General features: G+C 44.6%; 1 protein-coding gene across 1 annotated transcript; it reads left to right on the forward strand.

Annotated features, from left to right (window-relative positions):
• Positions 1–644: 644 nt before the first annotated feature.
• On the forward strand, positions 645–20139 carry LOC119953287 (Golgi apparatus membrane protein TVP23 homolog B-like). The gene is made up of 7 exons (XM_038777385.1): positions 645–780; positions 1158–1240; positions 4550–4694; positions 7608–7697; positions 13189–13320; positions 13661–13789; positions 19391–20139. The coding sequence occupies exons 1-7, from the start codon at positions 769–771 to the stop codon at positions 19421–19423; spliced, it is 624 nt and encodes a 207-aa protein (XP_038633313.1). The 5' UTR covers positions 645–768; the 3' UTR covers positions 19424–20139.
• The last annotated feature ends 1516 nt before the right edge of the window (positions 20140–21655 follow it).

Below are 21655 nucleotides of genomic sequence, written 5' to 3' on the forward strand. Positions count from 1 at the left end.
GAGTGGGAGATTCTTGGCCAGCCATATGATGGAGAGAATATTGGAGCCTCCACCAACCCTATCCATCACTCCAGACTACAATGTGCACTTAAGAGTGTATGTTGCCACAGCAGCTCTGCCCCCTGAATGAACTGTAACACCTCAGCATAAATAGGGTTACCAACTGTGATTAAACACATTCCTGGAGGTTCCACATGAAAGCATCCAGCCACGCAATGCATTGTATCCCTACACCAGTTAGAAAGCAAAAACTCTCATGACCCAATTGGATGATGTTTAATTGTCAGCCAAACAGCTTTTTATCTGGTAAAGAGAAATATTGAATGAAAATGACACAAAAAATTATTGTTCATCCAAGGGATGTGGGGGCTTCACTGGCTAAATCAGCAAAGAATTCCTGAGTGTTTTTACTCTCTAAAATCAAGACAAGCTAATAAACAACCTGCTCACTCTTTCCACCCTGACTTCGTCCGCGCCTGCGCACTTGAGAGAGGGAGCCAGTCGCGCGCCTGCGCATTTGACAGATGGAGCCGGGCGTGCGCATGCGTGCTTGACAAATGGCACCGGCTGTACGCATGCGCGCAGAACAAATGGCCCCGGGCGTGCGCATGCGCACTTGACAGATGGCGCCGGCCGCGGCTATTCTCACGGCCGCTCAGGCGCTGAGTGGTCACCCCAGAAAGAGGAGGTGGGCGGGGCTTGAGGGGGTCCTGAGGGTAAACAAGGGACACGTGGTCCGGAAGTGTTGTCAATGGCGGAACGAAGAGAATGATGCGGCAGGTGAGGGAGAGACAGAGATATGGGGATAAAAGAGATGGTAGAGATTGAGAGGAACTTTCTGCCTCAAAAGGCAGTGAAGCAGAATCTTTGAATCTTTTTAAGACAGAGCTAGGCAGATTCTTGATTAACGGGGGGTGGGGGTGGGGGTGGGGGTGGGGGTGAAAGGTTACGGGGGTAGGAAGAAATGTGGGGTTGAGGTTACAATCAGATCAGCCGTGATCTCATTGAATGGTCGAGCAAGGTTGAGGGGCTGAATGGTCTCCACCTGCTCCTCATTGTAGAATTGTATGTTTGTGAGTGAGTGTTAGGGTTAGATGGAGAGCACTCTCCCTCAAGGTGAACTGCTGCTTCTATGATTGCCTTCTTTCTCTCGGCAGGAATCCAGCGACGAGGCGGAGGATGTGTCGCTGTTTGATGCTGATGATGAGGTGCCGAGGAAACACAAGCGAAGGAGGATCCGGTAATACTGGGGATTGTGTGTTGAGAGAACCCAGAAGTCTTTGGGGGGGGGTGCTGGGCTGGGCTGGGCTTGGCGTTGATGTTGTTCTGGAAAAGGTTGTGCTCTTTTGTTGGGATGGGGAATTAGATCTATAGGATGTTAGCTTTTTGGGAATTGCATCTATAGATGAGATAGTCTGGGCGGGAAATTAGATCAACAAAATGTTGGCTCTGAGTGGGGGTTAGCTGTAAAGTTCAAAGTCAAAAGAACCTAATGTTCTTCAGGTTTAACAAAAAACAAAATGTTAATTGGTTAGATGAGGACAAGAAATTTATTCTTGCAGAGGGTCGTTAGTCTGTGGAATACTTTTCCCTAGAGAGTAGTGGAGGCTGGGTCATTGAATATATTCAACGCTGTGTTAGACAGATTTGTGTTAAGAGGGACGGGCAGAAAACTGGAGTTGGAAGGCCACAATTGGGTCAGCTGTGATCGTATTGGGGTCTGTTAGGTCAGTTAGCTGGATGCCTGGTTTGTGGTGCGGAGTGTTGCCAACAGCGTGTGTTCAAGTGCTGTACCAGCTGAGGATATCCCATGAAGGCCTGCCTTCTCAACCTTCCCCTCGCCTGCGGTGTGGTGACCAGCAGGTTAAATCACCACCAGTCAACTTTCTCTCAAAAGGGGAGAGCAGCCTATGGTCCTTGGGGTCTACTTCATTTTGATGGTACAGCAGGCCCGAGGGGCTGAATGGCCTACTCCTCCTAGTTCTTATGTTCTTAAAATGTCATGACTGTGTTTAAAGTGGATGTGATCCTCACGGAGGTGAAAGTGCAGTTCCCATGGGGGTGGAATTTGGATCGCTGGGAGAGCGCCGGCCTCCGTATCTCAATTGTCCTCCGTCTGTCTCTAGACGTAGGGGCATTTATTTTCAGTTTCGCAAAATCTTTCGTTCAAAGTATGTCAGGATTGATCATAAAATTTACAGTTCAGAAGGAGGCCATTCGGCCCATCGAGTCTGCACTGGCTCTTGGAAAGAGCACCTTACTTAAGCCCACACCTCCACCCTATCCCCATAACTCCACCTGGTCGGAAAACAGGAACTGATCAAGCGAGTGAGAAGGAGGTTCAACGGCGAGAGGTTCTTGTAGTTTAGATTAGCCCCCGCCATCAGAACTGATATCTCAATAAGAAATCTTAATGCTTGTCCGATTCCAGAAATTCACCTACTTCCTCCTTCTTTGTGGCACAGTGCCGAAGGAAATTTGTCAAATTAACTTCCTGAATAGAAAAAGTTGCTACATTTTAAGCTTTATCAAATACTTTAGAAACAAAATAAATTTTCCAAGAAATTTAATATATTGATAAGGAATAATTGACCTTGGGCTAGTCACGGATTTGCTTAGAATGTGCTAAAATTCTTGAGTTTTTACTGAAGTTGCAAAGTTTGACGTTCACTCTGCGCTCTTTTTAGCCCTTACTCATTGTCGATGCATAGTTACCACATTTGTTGAACATTTTGTCCAAAACTTGTTTATTCGAGTACCCTGCTTTTATTTTTGGTTTCTAAATGCCTAGCTTTTCAAAAAATATTTTTTATATAGACTGATTTATTTGGAAATTCGTAATTTGCTAAATTTTCAATAACTTTTAATGTAACAATCACTATTGTATAGAATCCCTACAGTGTAGGAGGCCATTCAGCCCATCGAGTCCGCACCATCCCTTCGAAAGAGCACTCCCCCGTTCACCCTGCCCTATCCCTGTAACCCCATAACATATCCTGCACATCCCTGGACACTAAGGGGTAATTTAGCTTGGCCAATCCCACTTCAACCGCACATCTTTGGACTGTAGGAGGAAACTAGAGCACCCGGAGGAAACCCACGCAGACACTGGGAGAACGTACAAACTTCGTAGACAGTCACCCAAGGCCGGAATTGAACCATGGTCCCTGGCGTTGTGAGGTAGCAGTGCTAACCATCCAGGGGTACCCCTGTTAGGTTCGGCCATCGTAAATTTGAAAGTTCGTCCGATCGGCGATTTTCACACTGTGTTGGCTCCTGATCAGCACACTAATCAGCCTCTCAACAACCAATGCACTGAGAAGCCACCCTCTGATTGGACAAGTTTTAAAAATACATTTAGAGTACCCAATTCATTTTTTCTAATTAAGGGGCAATTTAGTGTGGCCAATCCACCTACCCTGCACATTTTTGGGGTGAACCCCACACAAACCCTGGGAGAATGTGCAAACTCCACACGGACAGTGTTGATTGACAAGTTGCTAATAGTGGCAAAGTCCATATTCAAACTCTCAGGAAAGGGCGAGAGTTAGGTGGCCGGATGATGGAGCGGGCAGCAGAACAGGGAAGGAAACGGCCACTGAGCAAATGGGGGAAGCTGCCATCATGTAGCATGTGTGAGTGTGTGCGCTGCGAGAGAGATGAGACTGTATGTTTGTGAGAGAGGCATGTGAGTTGTGTGTGCAGGCGGGAGAGAGGTTAGACTGTGATGCCCATCTTTAGTTGCTGCCTGGCAGGTGGTTTCTCAATTGTGATGACTGGTAAGACCAAATTAGTTCTGAGCAATGGGAGTGCGGTGGAGAGGATGCTTAGTTGTTTGCAGCATTACTGTCTGTTGGAGGAAGCTTGGTGTGTGTGGCGGTCGGGGAGTAGCTTTCAGATCGGTGCACTTGAGGACTTCACAATAATATGGGCAAGACAGGCAGCATGAAGGTAATGTTAATATATATCTGCATCCTCTAATAAAGGAGTTAGTGAGGATTATAAAGAAACCGAAAGGTAGCCCCTGAATAACAAAACATAGTCCTCAAGAAAATCTCAAAAAGACCCCTAACATAGAAATATATTGACCTGTGCTTCAGCTCCCTGAATTGCTGCTGTGTTTTCACTTTGTTTTCCCTGACACTGGGACGTTCGGGGAAACCTGGGTGCCAATCAGCAAATTCCAAAATCTGTGATGAAATTACTGCAAGTAAGCGATTAACAGTTTGAAATTGTCAGCCCATTTCTCACGTTTGCACGCAATTAAACGGTGGGTTTTGATGGGTAGGAGCCAACTTCCCGACGTGTAGTGCCGTCAATTTCTCCCTTTGCATGCTTCCCACCTGCAACCAAACAAACCCAAGATCTTCCACAAGTTAAAATTAAGCCTACGTGACAAATCTTTTACAGTATGTGAAAGAGTGCCAAGTATTATCAACCATAGTTAATTTGCAGTTATCACACAATGTGATATTGTGCTGTAGTTATGGTCATGTATTGTTAGATATCAGTAGATTAATTGAAAATAATATTGTCTCTCTTTTTAAAGGCATCCAGTGGCTTGCTTCTTCCATCTGTTTTTCCGAATTAGTGCAATAGTTGTCTACCTTCTTTGTGAGTTCCTGAGCAGTAGCTTCATTGCCTGCTTTGTGACAATAATATTGCTTTTATCGTGTGACTTCTGGACTGTAAAAGTAAGTAATCTTTGAAGTGTGTCATTTAGCTGTTTAGGAAAGGAAACGTGCTGTTGAACTGAATGTTAAAGGATTACTGACATGCACCACAACATATCTAGGGCTGTGTTATAGCTGGATAAATAGTAGATGAACATATTTATATTAACAAAATCTTGTTCAATAACAAATCCTTTAGGTGTTGATAAAGGCCATTTGATAGAACATGACTGTTCTTTTTCATTGATTTTAACCCCACCAAACTCACTATGTCTCTCAATCCTTCCTCTTTCCTCAGAGACTTAAATCCACTAATATTATTTGTTCTATTGACTCCTTAAAACACATATGGAAAGGAGAATTTAAAGATGATTTTCCTTCTTACTCCTGAGTTTTCTAATCGATAATCTTCGCTGGTATTTGAATCTTCGCATCATCCTGGTGTTTACATTCAGCTCTATGAGCTTTAAGTCTCAGTGGCTACCTCATGTTGATAGCCTTTTGGTTTTGCTCTTCCCCACAAGTGGAAATGCTCGCTCTGTGTCCATCGGATCAAAGCTTTCATAATTTTAAAGACCTCTTATTGGGTCGCTCTTCAGCCTTGTCTTTTGACCCTTTTGCTCATCCTTACCTGAAGAGTATAACCTCGCAGCAATAGTCCAGCAATTGGTGGTGATTTGCAACTCCTAGTGAATTTCTTCGCCACAGCACTAATAATGGCTTACACTGTGAACTCTTTATTTATCCTGTAATGTCTGGCCCATTGAGTAATCATGGTGTACTTCGTAGGTCTCAGCAAATTTCCAGCCCGTGATAGTATTAAGTTGTCATTATTTAACCAGTTCAAGCAATTAATTATGATGAGTACATTGTTAGCAGGATACATAGGTGACAAGATTCTTAGTTTTACTGGTCTCATAAGTTGGACTCCAGCGTTTAGCAATGCAGTTTTGATGTTGTAGGAATATAATGGGCCAGATTATGCAGTTGTAATAACGGCGAAACTGTCATCAATCTCTCATGTCCACACATGCACAGTTAAAAGTGGAAATGGAGAGGTTACTGCGGTGATTCCTCACCTCCCCCAGATCAACTGAATTAATGTGAACTACTTCTTTGGCTGTAATCTCACTGTAGAAACTCTCCCAAATGAAAATCTGACTGCTTGAATGGGATGTAACTGGGCTTTTAACAGCATGTTAGTTATAATTACTATTGAGAAATCTCACTGGCCCTGAGAAACTACTTTTCGTATATGTGGAATGTCAAATTTCTCCATTCCATGATAAAGATTTCATTGATCTTTTAAAAAAATGTTTGTTTTTGAAATTTCAGTTTTTTGTATTACTTCCATGTGTAAGTATTGGACTGACCTCATTAACACTACACCCATGTATGCTTCACCCGATGCCAATGCTTATGTAGTTACATTGTATATATTGTGTTGCCCTATTATGTATTCTCATGTATTTTCTTGAATTCTGTTTAATTCCCTTTTCTTCCCATGTACTGAATGATCTGTTGAGCTGCTTGCAGAAAAATACTTTTCACTGTACCTCGGTACACGTGACAATAAACAAATCCAATCCAAGTCATAGAACATACAGTGCAGAAGGAGGCCATTCAGCCCATTGAGTCTGCACTGACGCACTTAGCCCTCACTTCCATCCTATCTCCATAAGCCAATAACCCCTCCTAACCTTTTTGGTCACTAAGGGCAATTTATCATGGCCAATCCACCTAACCTGCACGTCTTTGGCCTGTGGGAGGAAACCAGAGCACCCGGAGGAAACCCACCCTGACACGGGGAGAACGTGCAGACTCCGCACACAGTGACCCAGCAGGGATTCGAACCCGGGACTCTGGCATTGTGAAGCCACAGTGCTATCCACTTGTGCTACCGTGCTGCTCAATCTTTATTTTGCTTTCTGTAAAATTATGAATGGTGAATGGAAGAAACTGCTTGTTACTTTCTGGTTTGCTGTCTGTGAGAATTCTACAGTGTGATTGGAAATTACATCACAAGTGCCAGACGTCAGAGATCCTCGCGAGCAGGTGCCAGAATGAAATTAACAAAGTGGGTGGGGGGAGAGGTGAAATCCCCACCACTAGTTCTGTGTGGGCCACTTCTTCTTGAGGGCAGCACGGTAGCATGGTGGTTAGCATAAATGCTTCACAGCTCCAGGGTCCCAGGTTCGATTCCCGGCTGGGTCACTGTCTGTGCGGAGTCTGCACGTCCTCCCCGTGTGTGCGTGGGTTTCCTCCGGGTGCTCCGGTTTCCTCCCACAGTCCAAAGATGTGCGGGTTAGGTGGATTGGCCATGCTAAATTGCCCGTAGTGTCCTAAAAAGTAAGGTTAAGGGGGGGGGGGGGGGGGGGGGGGGGGGGGGGGGGGGGGGGTTGTTGGGTTACGGGTATAGTGTGGATATGTGGGTTTGAGTGGGATAATCATTGCTCGGCACAACATCGAGGGCCGAAGGGCTGTTCTGTGCTGTACTGTTCTATGTATTACTGGTAAGTGCTGTCACTTTGCTGACTGCAAAGCTTGGGCCATAGATCAGAAGTAACCACTTTGTTGTAAGTTGGCTGCTGTGCAGTATAAATGAGTCGAGCATTATTTATCTGTACTGAACAGTCATGCACTTGTTCAAATTATGTGCTGGTTTTGTTAAAGCGTTGTGTGTAGCAGTTCTAATTGTTACCTACTATTTGTAGTCGATTGTTATAGCCAGAGAAAACTCCAAATATTGCTGCTGCATATTTGAATTGATAGTGTGTTTTTACTCTTTACGAAGGCAGCCTTCAATGTTCTTGAATTGAAGCATCAATGTTTATGTTATGATATGTATTGTGAGAATCACTATGTTGGTGCAACATATATTAATGTGCAAACGCGATCCTCCAGTTACCCTGCACTGTTCTTTCTCTCGTCCAGAATATCACTGGTAGGCTGCTGGTGGGGCTACGCTGGTGGAACCAGGTTGACGATGATGGAAAGAGCCACTGGGTCTTTGAGGCCAAGAAGGTATGGTTGACCAAAGTTTTTTTTTCTTTGTTTAGATTGTTTCTTTGTTTACACTAACATTAGACAGGAATTGAAGAATTTGGATTGGGTGCGGCTGTTGGATAATAAATCAACATTGGACATGTGGGAGTCTTTCAAGTGACAGTTGATTAGGATTCAGGAAAGTCACGTTCCTGAGAGAATGAAGGATAAGTATGGAAAGTTTAGGGAGCCGTGGATAACGAGGGATATTGTAAACCTCGTCAAAAAGAAAAAGGAGACTTTTGTATGGTCTAGAAGGGTGGGGACAGTTGAAACCCTTGAGGAGTATAAAGAAAGTCGGAAGGTACTGAAGCGGGAAATTAGGAGGGCTAGGAGGGGTCATGAAAAGTCCTTGGCAAGTAGGATTAAGATGCATCCCAAAGCTTTTTATTCAAATGTAAAAAGCAAGAGGGTGGCCAGGGAAAGGATGGACCACTTAAGGGAATCTGTGTTGAGCCAGATGTATGGGCGAGGTACTAAATTAATACTTTGCATCAGTGTTCACTGAAGAAAGGGACTTTGTGGAAGTTGATTTTTGGATAGGGTGTGTGGACAGTCTGGATCATGTTAACATCGAAAAGGATGGGTCTTTTAAAATATATTAAGGTATATAAGTCTCCTGGGCCAGGTGGGATTTATCCCAGAATACTGAGGGAAGCAAGGGAGGAAATTGCTGGGGCCTTGACTGACATCTTTGTATCCTCATTGGCTACAGGTGAGATCCCAGAGGACTGGAGAATAGCTAATGTGGTACCGCTGTTTAAGAAAGGTAGCGGGAATAATCCTGGAAACTATAGGCCGGTGAGCCTCCTGTCGGACAGGAATTCTCAGGGACAGGATTTATACACATTTGGAAACAAATGGACTCATAAGTGATAGACAGCATGATTTTGTGAAGGGGAGGTCATGCCTCACTAACTTGATCGAATTTTTTTGAGGAGGTGACAAAGATGATTACTGAGGGAAGGGCAGTGGATGTTGTTTACATGGACTTCAGTAAAGCCTTTGACAAGGTGCCTCATGGCAGACTGGTACAAAAGGTGAAGTCACATGCGATCAGAGGTGAGGTGGTAAGATGGATACAGAACTGGCTCGGTCACAGAAGGCAGAGGGTAGCAGTGGAAGGGTGTTTTTCTGAATGAAGGTTGAGTAGTGGTGTTCCACAGGGATCGATGCTTGGGCCTCTGTTGTTTGTGCTGTACATAAACAATTTGGAGGAAAATGTAGCCGGTCTGATTAGTAAGTTCGCGGATGAAACCAAGGTTGATGGAGTGCAGATAGTGTTGAGGATTGTCAGAAGATACAGCAGGATATAGATAGGTTGGAGACTTCGGCAGAGAAATGGCAAATGGAGTTTAATCCGGACAAATGTGTGGTAATGCGTTTTTGTAGGTCTAACTTAGAGGGGAAATATACCGCAAATGGTAAATATGAATATAGAAAGTCAAGGAGATCTGGGTGTGCAGGTCCACATATCTTTGAAGGTGGCAACGCAAGTGGACAAGGTAGTCAAGAAAGCATACGGAATGCTTGCATTCATTGGACAGGGCATCGAGTATGAAAACTGGCACGTCATGCTACCATTGTATAGAACCTTGGTAAGGTGCACAATTCTGATCGCCACACACCAGAAGGCTGTGAAGGCTTTGGAGAGGGTGCAGAGGAGATTTACCAGGATGTTGCCTGGTTTGGAGGGTGTTAGCTTCGTGGAGAGGCTGAATAGACTCGGATTGTTTTCATTAGAAAGACGGAGGTTGAGGAGTGACCTGATCATAAAATTCACAGGGCAGAAGGAGGCCATTCGGCCCATCGAGTGCACCGGCCCATGGAAAGAGCACCCTACTTAAGCCCATACCTCCACCCTATCCCCTGTAACCCCACCTAACCGTTTTTTTTGGACACTAAGGGCAATTTAGCATAGCCAGTCCACCTAACCTGTACATCTTTGGACTGTGGGAGGAAACCGGAGCACCTGGAGGAAACCCACGCAGTCACGGAGATAACGCGCAGACTCCGCACAGACAGTGACCCACGCCGGGAATCGAACATGGGACCCTGGAGCTGAGAAGCAACTGCGCTAACCACTGTGCCCCGTGTTCCTGATAGAGGTCTACAAGATGTTGAGGGGCATGGATAGAGTGGATGGGCAGGCACTCCTTCCCAGGGTGGAGGGGTCAGTCACCAGGGGGCATAGGTTTAAAGTCCATGGGGCAAAGTTTAGAGGAGATGTGCGAGGCAGCTTTTTTACGCAGAGGGTGGTGAGTGCCTGGAATGCGTTGCCAAGGGAGGTTGTGGAAGCAGATACATTAACGGCGTTCAAAAGGCATCTTGACAAACGCCTTCATAGAGTGATACGGCACAAGGAAGTATCGAGTGATATGGCGCAAGGAAGTGCTGAGGGTTTTGGCAAAGGTTGATATCATGACCGGTACAGGCTTGGAGGGCTGAAGGGTCTGTTCCAGTGCTGTATTGTTCTTTGTTCTTTGAAACTGAAACAGGCTGTGTAGAGATTGCAAATACCAGTGGGTGTTTTTAATTTGGAAAGCTAGTTGATGAAGAATAATATTCGATTCAATTTTTACAAGAACAAGAGAGATGTGAGTAGATCACAGGGTCTGTCGAACTTACTCCTTCATTCAATATAATCAAGGCTTATCATGAGCTATAACTGCACTTTCCTGCCCATTTCCTTTCATTTGTCTATCTCAGGCTTAAAGATGGTCAATGATGGAACCACAACCTTCTGGGGTAGAGAATTCAAAAGGGAAAACATGCTCCTCGCCTCAATCCTAAAATAACTCGATCCTTATCCTGAGACTGCATCTCTGTGTTCAGAATTCCCCGACCAGATTAAACAACCTCTGTGTCCACCCTATCAGTACCATCTGAATCTCATCTGTTTCAATGAGATCGCTTCTCATTCTTCTAAACACCAGATAAAAGAAACTCTGTTTGCTCAGCCTCTCCTCATAGGACAATCCCTTCATCCCAGGGACCAATCTGTGATCCTTCGCTGTATGGCCTCCAATGCAAGTATGCCATTTCTCGAATGTTTCACAAATTTCTCGATTTCACAAAAATTGCATAATTGTAACAAGATTTCTTTATTCTTCTACTTCAACCCCCTTGCGACATAGGTCTGCATGCCTTTTGCCTTCCTGATTGCTTGCTGCAGTTGCATGCTAACTTTCTGCATTACTTGTACAAGCACATCCAAGTTTCTTTGAAGCTTGGTACTTTCAAGTTTCACGGGCGGAATTCTCCGCAGGGGGTCGAATTCGTGAAGGCCGTCGTGAACTCGGCCGAGGTTCACGACGGCCTCGTGAGCCCGCTCCCTGCACCTAATTCACCACCACCCGGGCCGGGGCTAGGAGCGGGCCTCCGTCTTTCTCGGCAGCGACCTCGTCACGCCGAGAATGTGAGGTCATCCATGCGCATTGGCCGTCTTTCTCCTCAGCCGCCTGGCAAGATGTGGTGGCTTGATCTTGCCGGGCGACGGAGAGGAAAGAGTGCGTCCGTTTTGGACGCTGGCCCGATGATCGGTGGGCACCGATCACGGGCCTGTCCCCTCCCGAGCACAGTCGTAGTGCTCCCGTGCCATTCGGGCCCCTAGATGCCCCAAACGGGCATCTGGCGCCTGTTTCACGAATGCAGCGACCAGGTGTGGTTGCTGCCGTGGTGAAACGGGCGTGAAGGGCCGGCCCATCGGGCTCGGAGAATTGCCGTTCGCCGTGAAAAATGGCGAGCAGCGATTCTCCCGAGCGGGGGGGGGGGGGGGGGCGTAAAAATGTCGGGAGGCCCTCCCACGATTCTGGGGAGTGGGATATTCCACCCCACGTCTTTTCAAAAATATTCTTCCTTTTTCTATGTTTGCGATAGAATGGAATAACGCCCCCCTCCTGCCGGGTTATACTCCATCACCATCTTGTTGCCCACTCACCTAACCTATTCGTATCTCTGCGTGCGCCTCAAAATGTAAATTTCCACCTAGATTTGTATCAACAGCAACCTTGGATACATTTCTCTCTGGCTCTTTGTCTAATGTAGATTGTAAATAGCTGAGGCCCCAATACTGATCCTTGCAGCACTCCACTATTCACTATCTGCCAACATGAGACTGCCCAATTTATGCCTACTCTTTGCTTCCTGTTGTCAACCAATCCTCTATCCATGCAAATATATTACCCCCAACTCCATGAGCCCCTAGCTTGCCTATTAGCCTTTTGTGTGACACCTTATCGTATGCCTTTGGAAATCCAGGTGTACATTTACTGGTTCCTCTTTATCCACCCTATTAGTTACACCCTCAAAAACCGAATTTATTTGTGAAACAGGATTTGCCTTTCTTAAAACCATGTGGTCTTTGTCTGATCGCACCTTGATTTTCTCGGGGCATTGTTAAGACTTACTTAACCGATTCCAGCACTTTCTCGACGACTAATGTTGGGCTGACTGGTCTGTCGTTCCTGTTTTGTGGGTGTCTCCCTTTCCTGGATACCGGTGTCACATTTACTAAATTCTAATCTGCTGGGACTGTTCCAGAATCTCGGGAATTTTGCAAAATTGTAGCCAGAGTGTCTATTATCTAGTAACTATTTCTTTTAGTTCCGAAAGACGTGCTGTGAGGTGAATTGGACATTCTGACTTCTCCCTCCGTGTACCCAAACAGGCGCTGGAATGTGGCGACTGGGGGCTTTTCACTTTATTGCAGTGTTAATGTAAGCATTCTTGTGACACTAATAAAGATTATTATTATTTTAGAATCCTAGGATGCAGGCTATCTGGCCCTGGAGATTTGTCAGATCTTAGTCCCTTCAGTTTCTCCAGTAGATTTTCTCTGCCAATAATTTCCTTAATTTTGTCATTCTTCTTGGCACCTACGTTACTCTCTCCTTCTGGTATGAAGCTTAGTGTCTGCTACTGTGAAGGCAGACACAAAGGGGTGGATTCTCTGTTTGAGAGACTAAGCGTTCCCTGGTTCGGATGGGGGCGCCAGTGCCGGAGCCATTCACGACATGCTAATGGGCCAACACTCTCGCCACGTGGAACTAGTGCAATTCCAACTGACAACGAAGTGGGATTCACTGGCGTTGGGATTGGCACAAGAGAACTTGACAAGCTGGAGCTGCACATAAGCTCTTCATTCCCCACGCACTCTCATTCCAGTCAAGAAGATGGCTCCATGAAGTGCTGCCCCGAGGTTTGTAGATGCGAGCTTAAGACCATGCTGGGCGCTGTGGACGCTGTTTAACCTGAATAAGCAGGAACTGGGTATGTTTTTTAAAAAAAGTACATGAGTAATTCTGGAAATATTTTAAAACTAATTACATAAATATTTATGAATTATTGAAAACCTTTTTAATCAAGCTGGGTCCCATATAGTTGTTGCATTGCGTTCTGGGGGAAAGAGTAGAACATATAGTTAATCTGTTCTAATTTTAAATGTTTTTTTTCTGTATGGTTTTCATAGACTTCAAGTAAAGGAAAGAGAGCCTCCTCCGAAGCAGAATCCAAAATCTTCTGGTTAGGATTAATCATCTGTCCCATTCTGTGGATCATTTTTGTCTTCAGCACTTTCTTTTCCTTTAAGTTGAAATGGTTGGTAAGTTCCTGACTGACACCCTACGTGTAGTTTTGTGGTTACATTTTTCTCTCATAAAAATCACGTTCATGGTTTTTAAAATGTATTAAAAGTACCAATATTTAAAATGCGGATTGCAGAATCGCGACAGGTTGTGTCACTTGTACCACTTGAAATGTTGTTTTAAAACCTCATGCCGGTCTTGAAATATGTTTAAAATGGTGAAAGTGATGGAGAGGGGGAATAACACATGATACTACACACACACTTTTGCTACATCGGTTGCAGAAGGTGGAGATTGTTTTGCATCCATGGAATGGTCTTTTTGAATGTTCTTACTGTTTTTCTTCTTTTGGAACAGGCTGTGGTTATCATGGGTGTTACGCTTCAAGGGTCTAATCTCTACGGATACATAAAATGTAAAATAGGAAGTGGAAAGAATCTAACTAGTATGGCTACCTCCTATCTGGGACGCCAGTTTTTCAAGACGGTGAGTTCAATCCGAGACTTTTGTTGCCTCACGAGACCAAAACAGAGTTAATGTTTTGAGTCTGTATGACTTCTTCAAAGCTAAAGAGGGAGAAATATGTTGGATTGTATACTTTGAGAGGGGGGTGGGACAGCTGGAACAGAGTAGAAGTTCAGTGATTGGTGGGAGTGAGAACAACAAAGGTCTAACAGATGGCCAGGAGGGGGAGATTTTGCAATGGGGCAAATAATGTTTGGATATAAGGAACAGGTCAAGGTGGAGGAGAAAGGTCACAGTCTAAAGTTGCTGAACTTGGCGTTGAGTCCAGAAGGCTGTAACCTGCCTAAATAAGATGAGGTGGTGTTTGCGTGGGCCTCACTGGAACATTGCAGCAGGCCGAGGACAGACATAAGGGCATGGGAGCGAGATGCCGAGTTGAAATGACAAGTATCAGGTTGCTTAGGATCGTTCTTGCAGGCGGAACAAAGTTGTTCCGCAAAGCAGTCACCCAGTCTGCATTCAGTCTCCCCAAAATCATTTCCTGTTTTGTATCCTTTGTGCTTGAAGGTGATATTTGGTGCTGAGTTGGAGCTCCACGGATGCTGGTGGTCTCCCCTTAAGTCTTTTTTAAAAATAAATTGAGCGTACCCACTTAATTTTTTCCAATTAAGGGGCAATTTAGCGTGACCAATCCACCGATCCTGCACATCTTTGGGTTGTGGGGGTGAACGCAAACATGGGGAGAATGTGCAAACTCCACACGGACAATGACCCAGAGCCAGGTTCGAACCCGGGACCTCTCGGTGCCATGGGTCTCCCCTTAAGTGATCAGTTTTCATTTTCTTATCTTCTGTGGGAGGCATCACAGTTGAGCTGGATCTTGACTGGTGTGTTTTTAAGATTTTAATCCAGACGTTCTCTTGTGCTTTGTGCCAAACAGAATAAATATCGAGGCACTTGCTACAGACAACCCAGAGCATTATTTTTGATGCGTTATGTTCCCAGTAGCATTGTCCGGGCGTTAAAGAAGAACTCTCGGTGTTTGAATAGCTTACTGTCATTGCAAAAAGCTTTTTGTGTGCTAATATTTGGTTTGTGAAGAAGAAACATTATCAGACTGTCACCTTGGTTGGGTATGGGCTACGAATCAGCTTGCTGAAAGTAAACTATTGATGTAGATGCAAATCATTAGAACAGATTACATTTGATTTCATAAATTAACCAGTATCTCGAACATTGCTGGAAAAAGAACAAATGTTGCTGAAGCTTTTCATCTTGCACTCATCAGAACAAAGGCAAGAATTTCGAACTATCACAAACAATTTACACTACACGAGAAAAACATGCTGAACAGTTGACAAGCTGACTCTGATTGGCCAAAACATTGGCATGGAGAAAGCAGCGGGGAACTATAGGCTCCCAAAACTCTGGGGTAATTCATAAGAGATGCAAGGCTTTTGCATATTCCTAAAATGAAAGGAAAATACCGCAGATGCTGGAGATCGGAAATGAAAACAGAAAATGCTGGAAAAACTTAGCATGTTTGGCAGCAGCTGTGGAGAGTAACTCTGTTTCTCTCTCCATAGATGCTGCCAGACCTGAGTTTTTCCAGCATTTTCTGTTTTTATTTCCGATTTCCAGCATCTGCGGTATTTTTCTTTAATTTATTTTAGTGTTTAATTCACTGCCACTTCTCTCCTAGGTTTGCCTAGTAAGTATTGATTTTCTCTTCAACAGGATTTCTGTTTGCCTATTTTATTCTGTTCGCCTTCATTGCTTTCATTTCCCTTTTGGTGTTTGACGAGGTGTTTACCAGAACTTTATTCCACAGTCGCAATTTCTTCTTCGATGACTGTCTCTGCCTCTGACTTATCCCATGTGCATTCCAACTGAAGTTTCATCCCTTATGTTTCGAATCCACCCAGAAGAACAAGTATCTCTGGGACATAAATGCTCCTCGGACTGCTGTTCTCGCTGCCTGCTGAGGTCCACACTCGGTGCTGTGTGCCGCCATACGTACACACTCGACCTCTCTCTCCAGCAGCACTGATTGACATTCGCACTTTCTCAAAGCTGCTCATGTCTCCAGCTCCATTTTACTCTTCGTCCCATCTGATGCCTTAACAAGAAGCTTTTTCTTTCAGGTGTCAAGGAAAACAAACTCTAACAGATACCAACGTTCATCCGGGACCATCCACTCCTTCCCATCCCTTTGACCCCACTCCTTCCAAACCCAACCCTTCCCGTGCATTCGCTGTATCCTGCGACCTGCCCATTGCTGATGCTGAACATTCTGTACTCCGCAACGGACTACATTTCATCCCCTTGCATCCTCACCTCAATTAATTTTGATCTTGGCACAGTGCTGAAGTCTTTTTTCGTCACCTACAACACCTTGCTCTGCTTACTCCACCCATTTTCAGCATTAATAATAATAATAACTTATTGTCACAAGTAAGCTTCAATGAAGTTACTGTGAAAAGCCCCTAGTCGCCACATTCCGGCAACTGTTCAGCGGAATTGAACCCACGCTGCTGCCTTGTTCTGCATTACAAGCCAGCTATTTAGCCCAGTGTGCTAACGCTAACTCTTAGACACTTCCTCCTACTGTCTCTGGACCATGACCTCACCATCGAACACCAAGCCATTGTTTCCAGGACGGTTACTGACCTCCTTGTGATCTTCCGATGATCTTCCGTCCATAGCTTCCAACCTCATAGTCTCCCAACTCAGCACAGCCCACCTTTACCTCCTTCCCAAAATCCACACACTGTGGTACCCTGGTAGACCAATCATATCAGCCTGTTGCTGCCACAGGGAACTCATTTCTTCCTGTCTTGACTCCATTCTCACTCCACATGACCAGTCTTTTCCCGCCTACACTTGCACTTCCTCTGGTTCCCTGCGTCATAACAACTGTTTCCTGGCCCTGACTGCCACCTCTTCAATCTGGACGTCCATTCTCTACACCGTCCCCCATCAGGAGAGTCTGAAGCCTCTCCACCTCTTAAGAGCAGAGGCCTGAACAAGGCCCACTCCTCCACCTGGCTGAACTCATCTCACTTCTCGCAAATAAACGGTGTGCTTATGGGTACCTGTAGGGCCCCCAGTTATGCCTGTCTTTTTGGTGGAGTATGTAGATGATTCCTTGTTCCAGTCCTAGCTGGGCCCGCTTCCACAAATTATTTTTCCCTTACATCGATGACTGTATCGGTGTTGCTTCATATTGTTTTTTTTCTTCCAATTTCCACCCCTCCCTCTCTTCTCACGGTCCAACCCTGACATTTTCCTTCCCTTCCTTGACCCCCTCTGTCTCTATTTCTCGCAATAGACTGACCACCAGTATTCATTACAAGCCCACCGACTCCCACAGCTAACTCGGCTACAGCTCCTCTCATCTTGCTTCCTGTAAGGACTCCATCCCATTTTCCCAGTTCCTCTGCCTCCATCGCATCTGTTCCAATGTGGCCACTTTCGAAAACAGTGCTTCTGACCTGCTCTGTAGAAGGGTCATATGGGCTCAAAACATTAACTGTTTCTGTCTCCACAGATACTGCCAGACCTGTGCTTTTCCAGCATTTTCTTTTTTTAATTTTACATATTCCTACTGTTTGCAGAGAACAGACTCCTGTGTTTGAGTTTATGATGCTTCTAAGATGCGGACCACATTATGTGCTTGATTTACATCTTCAACCCTGAGTGCTCTGATAGCCGCACTATCAATTTGGCCCATCCAGCGTTGTTGAGGTTAATTCGAGCCTCTCCAATTCTGCAATCCTCGTACTGTCCAAAGATATGAGGTTGGTTGGATTGGCTATGCTAAATTTCCCCTTGGTGTCCAAAGATTTGAAGGAAACTAAAGGGGTCATTGGGATAGGGGAGTGGGCATGGGTGGAACGCTCTTTCAGAGGGTCGTTGCAGACTTGATGGGCTGAATGGCCTCCTTCTGCACTTTAGGGAGTCCATATTCTGTGAAGAGTGGGTGGATCCAATGATTCTTGAAGCTAACAACATTTTTCACTGGTATCTAGAGGTCAACCATTTTAATACAGATAAATAGTTTTGAATTGGACCTCTCCAACTCCTAAATCAAGACCTTGACATTGTGCTGAGTGAAAGAGATCAAATTAAAAGATGCCGCACAGCCTGTCTTCAAAACTATTTTAGCTTTGATGTAATATGATTATAGACATGGTGATCAAGGTTTCAAATGATAATTTACAGGAGGTATATTTAGATTGGTTTCAGCAACAGCAGCCCATTAATCCAGCAGTTACAGTAAGTGGGTTGTTCTCTGCACCCAAGGGAATGGGGGAAGGCCTGTTTCATCCACATAGACAAAACTTAACTGACCTTGACTCGATGCAGAATGATGAATAATGTGGTTTTTTTTGTGAGGTGACCAGAGTAAAAGCTCGGTACAGCTTCTATTGAAAATAATTTGCCGTGTGTGCACTGATGTCCTAGTCATGAAAAGGGTCCAATAATTGATCCATTATGTTGCAAGTGATGCAGTCGGCGCTGGGCCCATCAGCACGATTTATCTGCTGTGCCCATGTAAGATGGCTGTTTAAAACCTTCCTGGTTTGCACTTGGCTGTCGGACTGCGGGAGCCTGAAACTGGGTGAAATGTGCTTGCAGCACCTGATGATTGTGACGACTGATATGTACGGAAGCATCGTTTGAGACGGGTTTTCTTCATTAAAAAAAAATCAAGCTTTGTTCTCATGGTGGCAATCTTCCCCAAATGATGCCTCCAAGCAAGGAGACATTACACCAGTGCCTTCTTGTGATCTATATTGGCATGAATCCAGCAAAAAAAAAAAATCATGTTTAATAGCGGGTATTGAATTTCTGGCAAACGTATAGTGTGTAATTTGTGAGCCCTTTCTCTTTGTTGCTGCCTCCCTCACATATATAGTCATTCACTGCTTCCTGTCACAAATTATACATCCTCTAACCTACAGCTTTGTACGTCGGGATCTTGAAGTTCAACGTCTTTATTCTGTGTTTTGAGTGGAGGAGTAATTTATAAAAGCATGCTTGTTTAAAAAATGCCCCAGCAAGCATTCCTTGTTTTGTTTTGGTGAATTTATTGTGCTACTAAATGAACAAAATGGGCAAAAAAAAAATCAAGTTTGTGCAGACGCAGACAATATTGAAACCATAGACTGCAAATGTTAATGTGCCAGATAATGGAGTTTCAAGATGTAATCTGATTTTATGGTTCAGATAATAGCTGTGTGCCTTGTAGATTTAATTGAAATGGCTTCACTATGTCATTTTCAGTGACTGTTATCTAACAGGTATTAAAAATATGAAGATAAATATAAAGACAGTTACAATAGAAAGCTGCTTGTTGGAAAGCCTTTTTATTAGCCTTTTAGCCTGATAAAAGCAAAATACTGCGTGTGCTGGAAATCTGAAATGAAAATGAAAGATGCTGGATCAGCTCAGCAGGTCGGGCAGCATTTGTGGAGAGAGAGAGAGAAACAGAGTAGATGTTTCGAGTCCATATGGACTTCTTCAGAGCTGCCCGATCTGCTGAGCTTCACCAGCATCTTCTGTCGACTGTTTTGAGCAGCCTGGCTGATCAATGTCACTTCTTGTTTAACGTCACAGGCTTTGAAGAAAGAAGAGAACACAGAACCTTAAAAGAAGGATGGGAATTTTGGAAACAAACTTGAGATGCCTTTTGTATTGTGAATTTGGAACTCGTATTGCTGAAGACTGGCAATTTTACATTTCTCTCTTTTTAATATTTTGGAACTCATTTGGGATGAAGGAAGATCAGATAAAATTGTGATCATTTCATGATTTGTAGTTTTGATTTTTATTTCACCGCCTTTCTCTTCCCCCCCTCCCCATTAATTATGAATTATGTTTGGAAGCTGTCACGGTCGGTCTCAATGGGAGCTGATTTAATTGTTCCTGATTCTGGAATGAACCTTTGAAGCAAAATCTAATGTTAGAATCTCTCCAAATAGTTAATCTATGTCAAGGGACAGGGAGGATGTGTAAAAAGAGGGAACCTCATCACTCCTTGGTGTGGGTTGAAATCAAGGCTCAAATTAAAAAACTTACATCATAAACACAATGATATCTTTTTTTGGAGGGGGGAAATGAGGTTTAGAAATTGTACGTGCTTTCTAACAAAATACTCGTCTGAGAGACTGGTGAAGCGTTTGAGCTACTCTTTAAGGAGGAAATAAAGTGGCTAAGAAAAGAACATCTTTTGTAAATGCACAAATTTCCAAATTTTAAAGTTATAGCAATAAATTCATGTTGAAATGCATGACATATTGTACACTGACAATTTACTTTTGTACAGACGCAATGTTCGTGGAAAGATTAAAACAAAATTTGGAAAGCATTTGACTGTGATTGAAGCTATTAAGATATACCTGGTAAATGAAACCGCTTAAAGGATAAAGGCAATGGAATTGCAGCCAACACAGCTTGTAAATGAGTACCAGGCACTCTGTGAAAATGCCATGTGTTTGAATGTGACACACCACCAAAACGTTACAGTTGCTAGGAAATACTCAGCAGGTCAGGTAGCATCAGGTGGAGAGGAATTTGGACCTTTTTATCAGAACTGAACGCCGTGAACAGAAAGGTCAGAATGGAAGTCTGTTCGAGGAAGAAGCGGAGGCCTCCAACCATTCTCTATCCACCACTGTCCTTCCCCTGGCTGAGCTTCCTCGCACTCTGAACAACTCTTCATTAAACTCCATTCACTTCCTGCAAAGAAAGATTCTTATGGACACCCGTTCGGGTCCCAGGTATCCCTACTTTTTATGGAGTATATGGAACGTTCCTGCCCTATTTCTGATCCCTCTTATTTCTGGTACGTTGATGACTTTATCAGTGCTGCTTCCTGCTCGCATCCAGAACTGGAAAATTTAATTGGCTTTCTTTCCAATCTCCGCCCTTCCTTCACCTTCGTCATGTCCATCTCTGACTCTTCTGCTCCTTGACTTCTCTGCCTCCTTTTCGGGGGGTAGGCGATCAACGAATATTCACGACAAGCCCATGGTTCCCCACAGCCACCTTGACCACACTTCCTCACACTCCGTCATGATTCCATTCTATTCTCCCAGTTTCTCTGTGTACTTCACATCGGTTCAGATGATTCAACAAGGTTCCACACCAGTGCCTCTGAAGTGTCTTTTTTAATTAACTGAGGATCCTACCTAGCATGGCTGACAAGCCCTCCATTTCACCCCTTCCCTCCCTCTCAGGTTTGCCTTGTCCTCACATTCCACTCACCAGCCTCCATGTTTTATTGATCATGGCCCAATATTTCTACTAGCTCCAGCATTTTGCCACCACCAAACATTTCTTCCCCTGCCCTCCGCTTAGAGCACTGGTTCCAAAAGTAGGGTATGTGTGTCTCGAGGTAAAGTTGTGTAAGTGAACTATAGAATCCCTGCAGTGCAGAAGGAGGCCATTCGGCCCATCAGGTCTGCACTGACCCTCTCTGAAAAGGCATCCTGCCGCGGCCCACTCCCCTGGCCTATCCCGATCTAACCTGCATATCTTTGGAAACTAAGGGGTAATGTTATCATGGACAATCCACCTAACCCGAACATCTTTGGACTGTGGGAGGAAACTGGAACACCTGAAGGCAACCCGCGCAGACATGGGAGAATGTACAAACTTCACACATAGTCACCCAAGGCTGGAATTAAACCTGGGTCCCTGGTGCTGTGAGACAGCAATGCTAGCTACTGTGCCACAGTGCCGAACATGGGGCAAACATCTCCTGTTTAAAGCGGATCTGCATCCCTGGATGGTGCAGCTCCATTTTTGTTTTGCTGCTGTTGCTGAGCATGCCCAGCCTTTTTTAAAACTGAGCGTCGCTTTGCTACCACTCCCCTATCC

The sequence above is a fragment of the Scyliorhinus canicula genome, chromosome 18, assembly GCF_902713615.1.
Source record: "Scyliorhinus canicula chromosome 18, sScyCan1.1, whole genome shotgun sequence".
Lineage (NCBI taxonomy): Eukaryota > Metazoa > Chordata > Chondrichthyes > Carcharhiniformes > Scyliorhinidae > Scyliorhinus > Scyliorhinus canicula.

What these genes read in the sequence shown, in the direction of transcription:
- LOC119953287 (XM_038777385.1), top strand. An exon ending in CACAAGCGAAGGAGGATCCG is followed by an intron (nt 1,241 to 4,549) that starts GTAATACTGGGG and finishes CTCTTTTTAAAG; the next exon opens with GCATCCAGTGGCTTGCTTCT. An exon ending in GACGCCAGTTTTTCAAGACG is followed by an intron (nt 13,790 to 19,390) that starts GTGAGTTCAATC and finishes TTAACGTCACAG; the next exon opens with GCTTTGAAGAAAGAAGAGAA.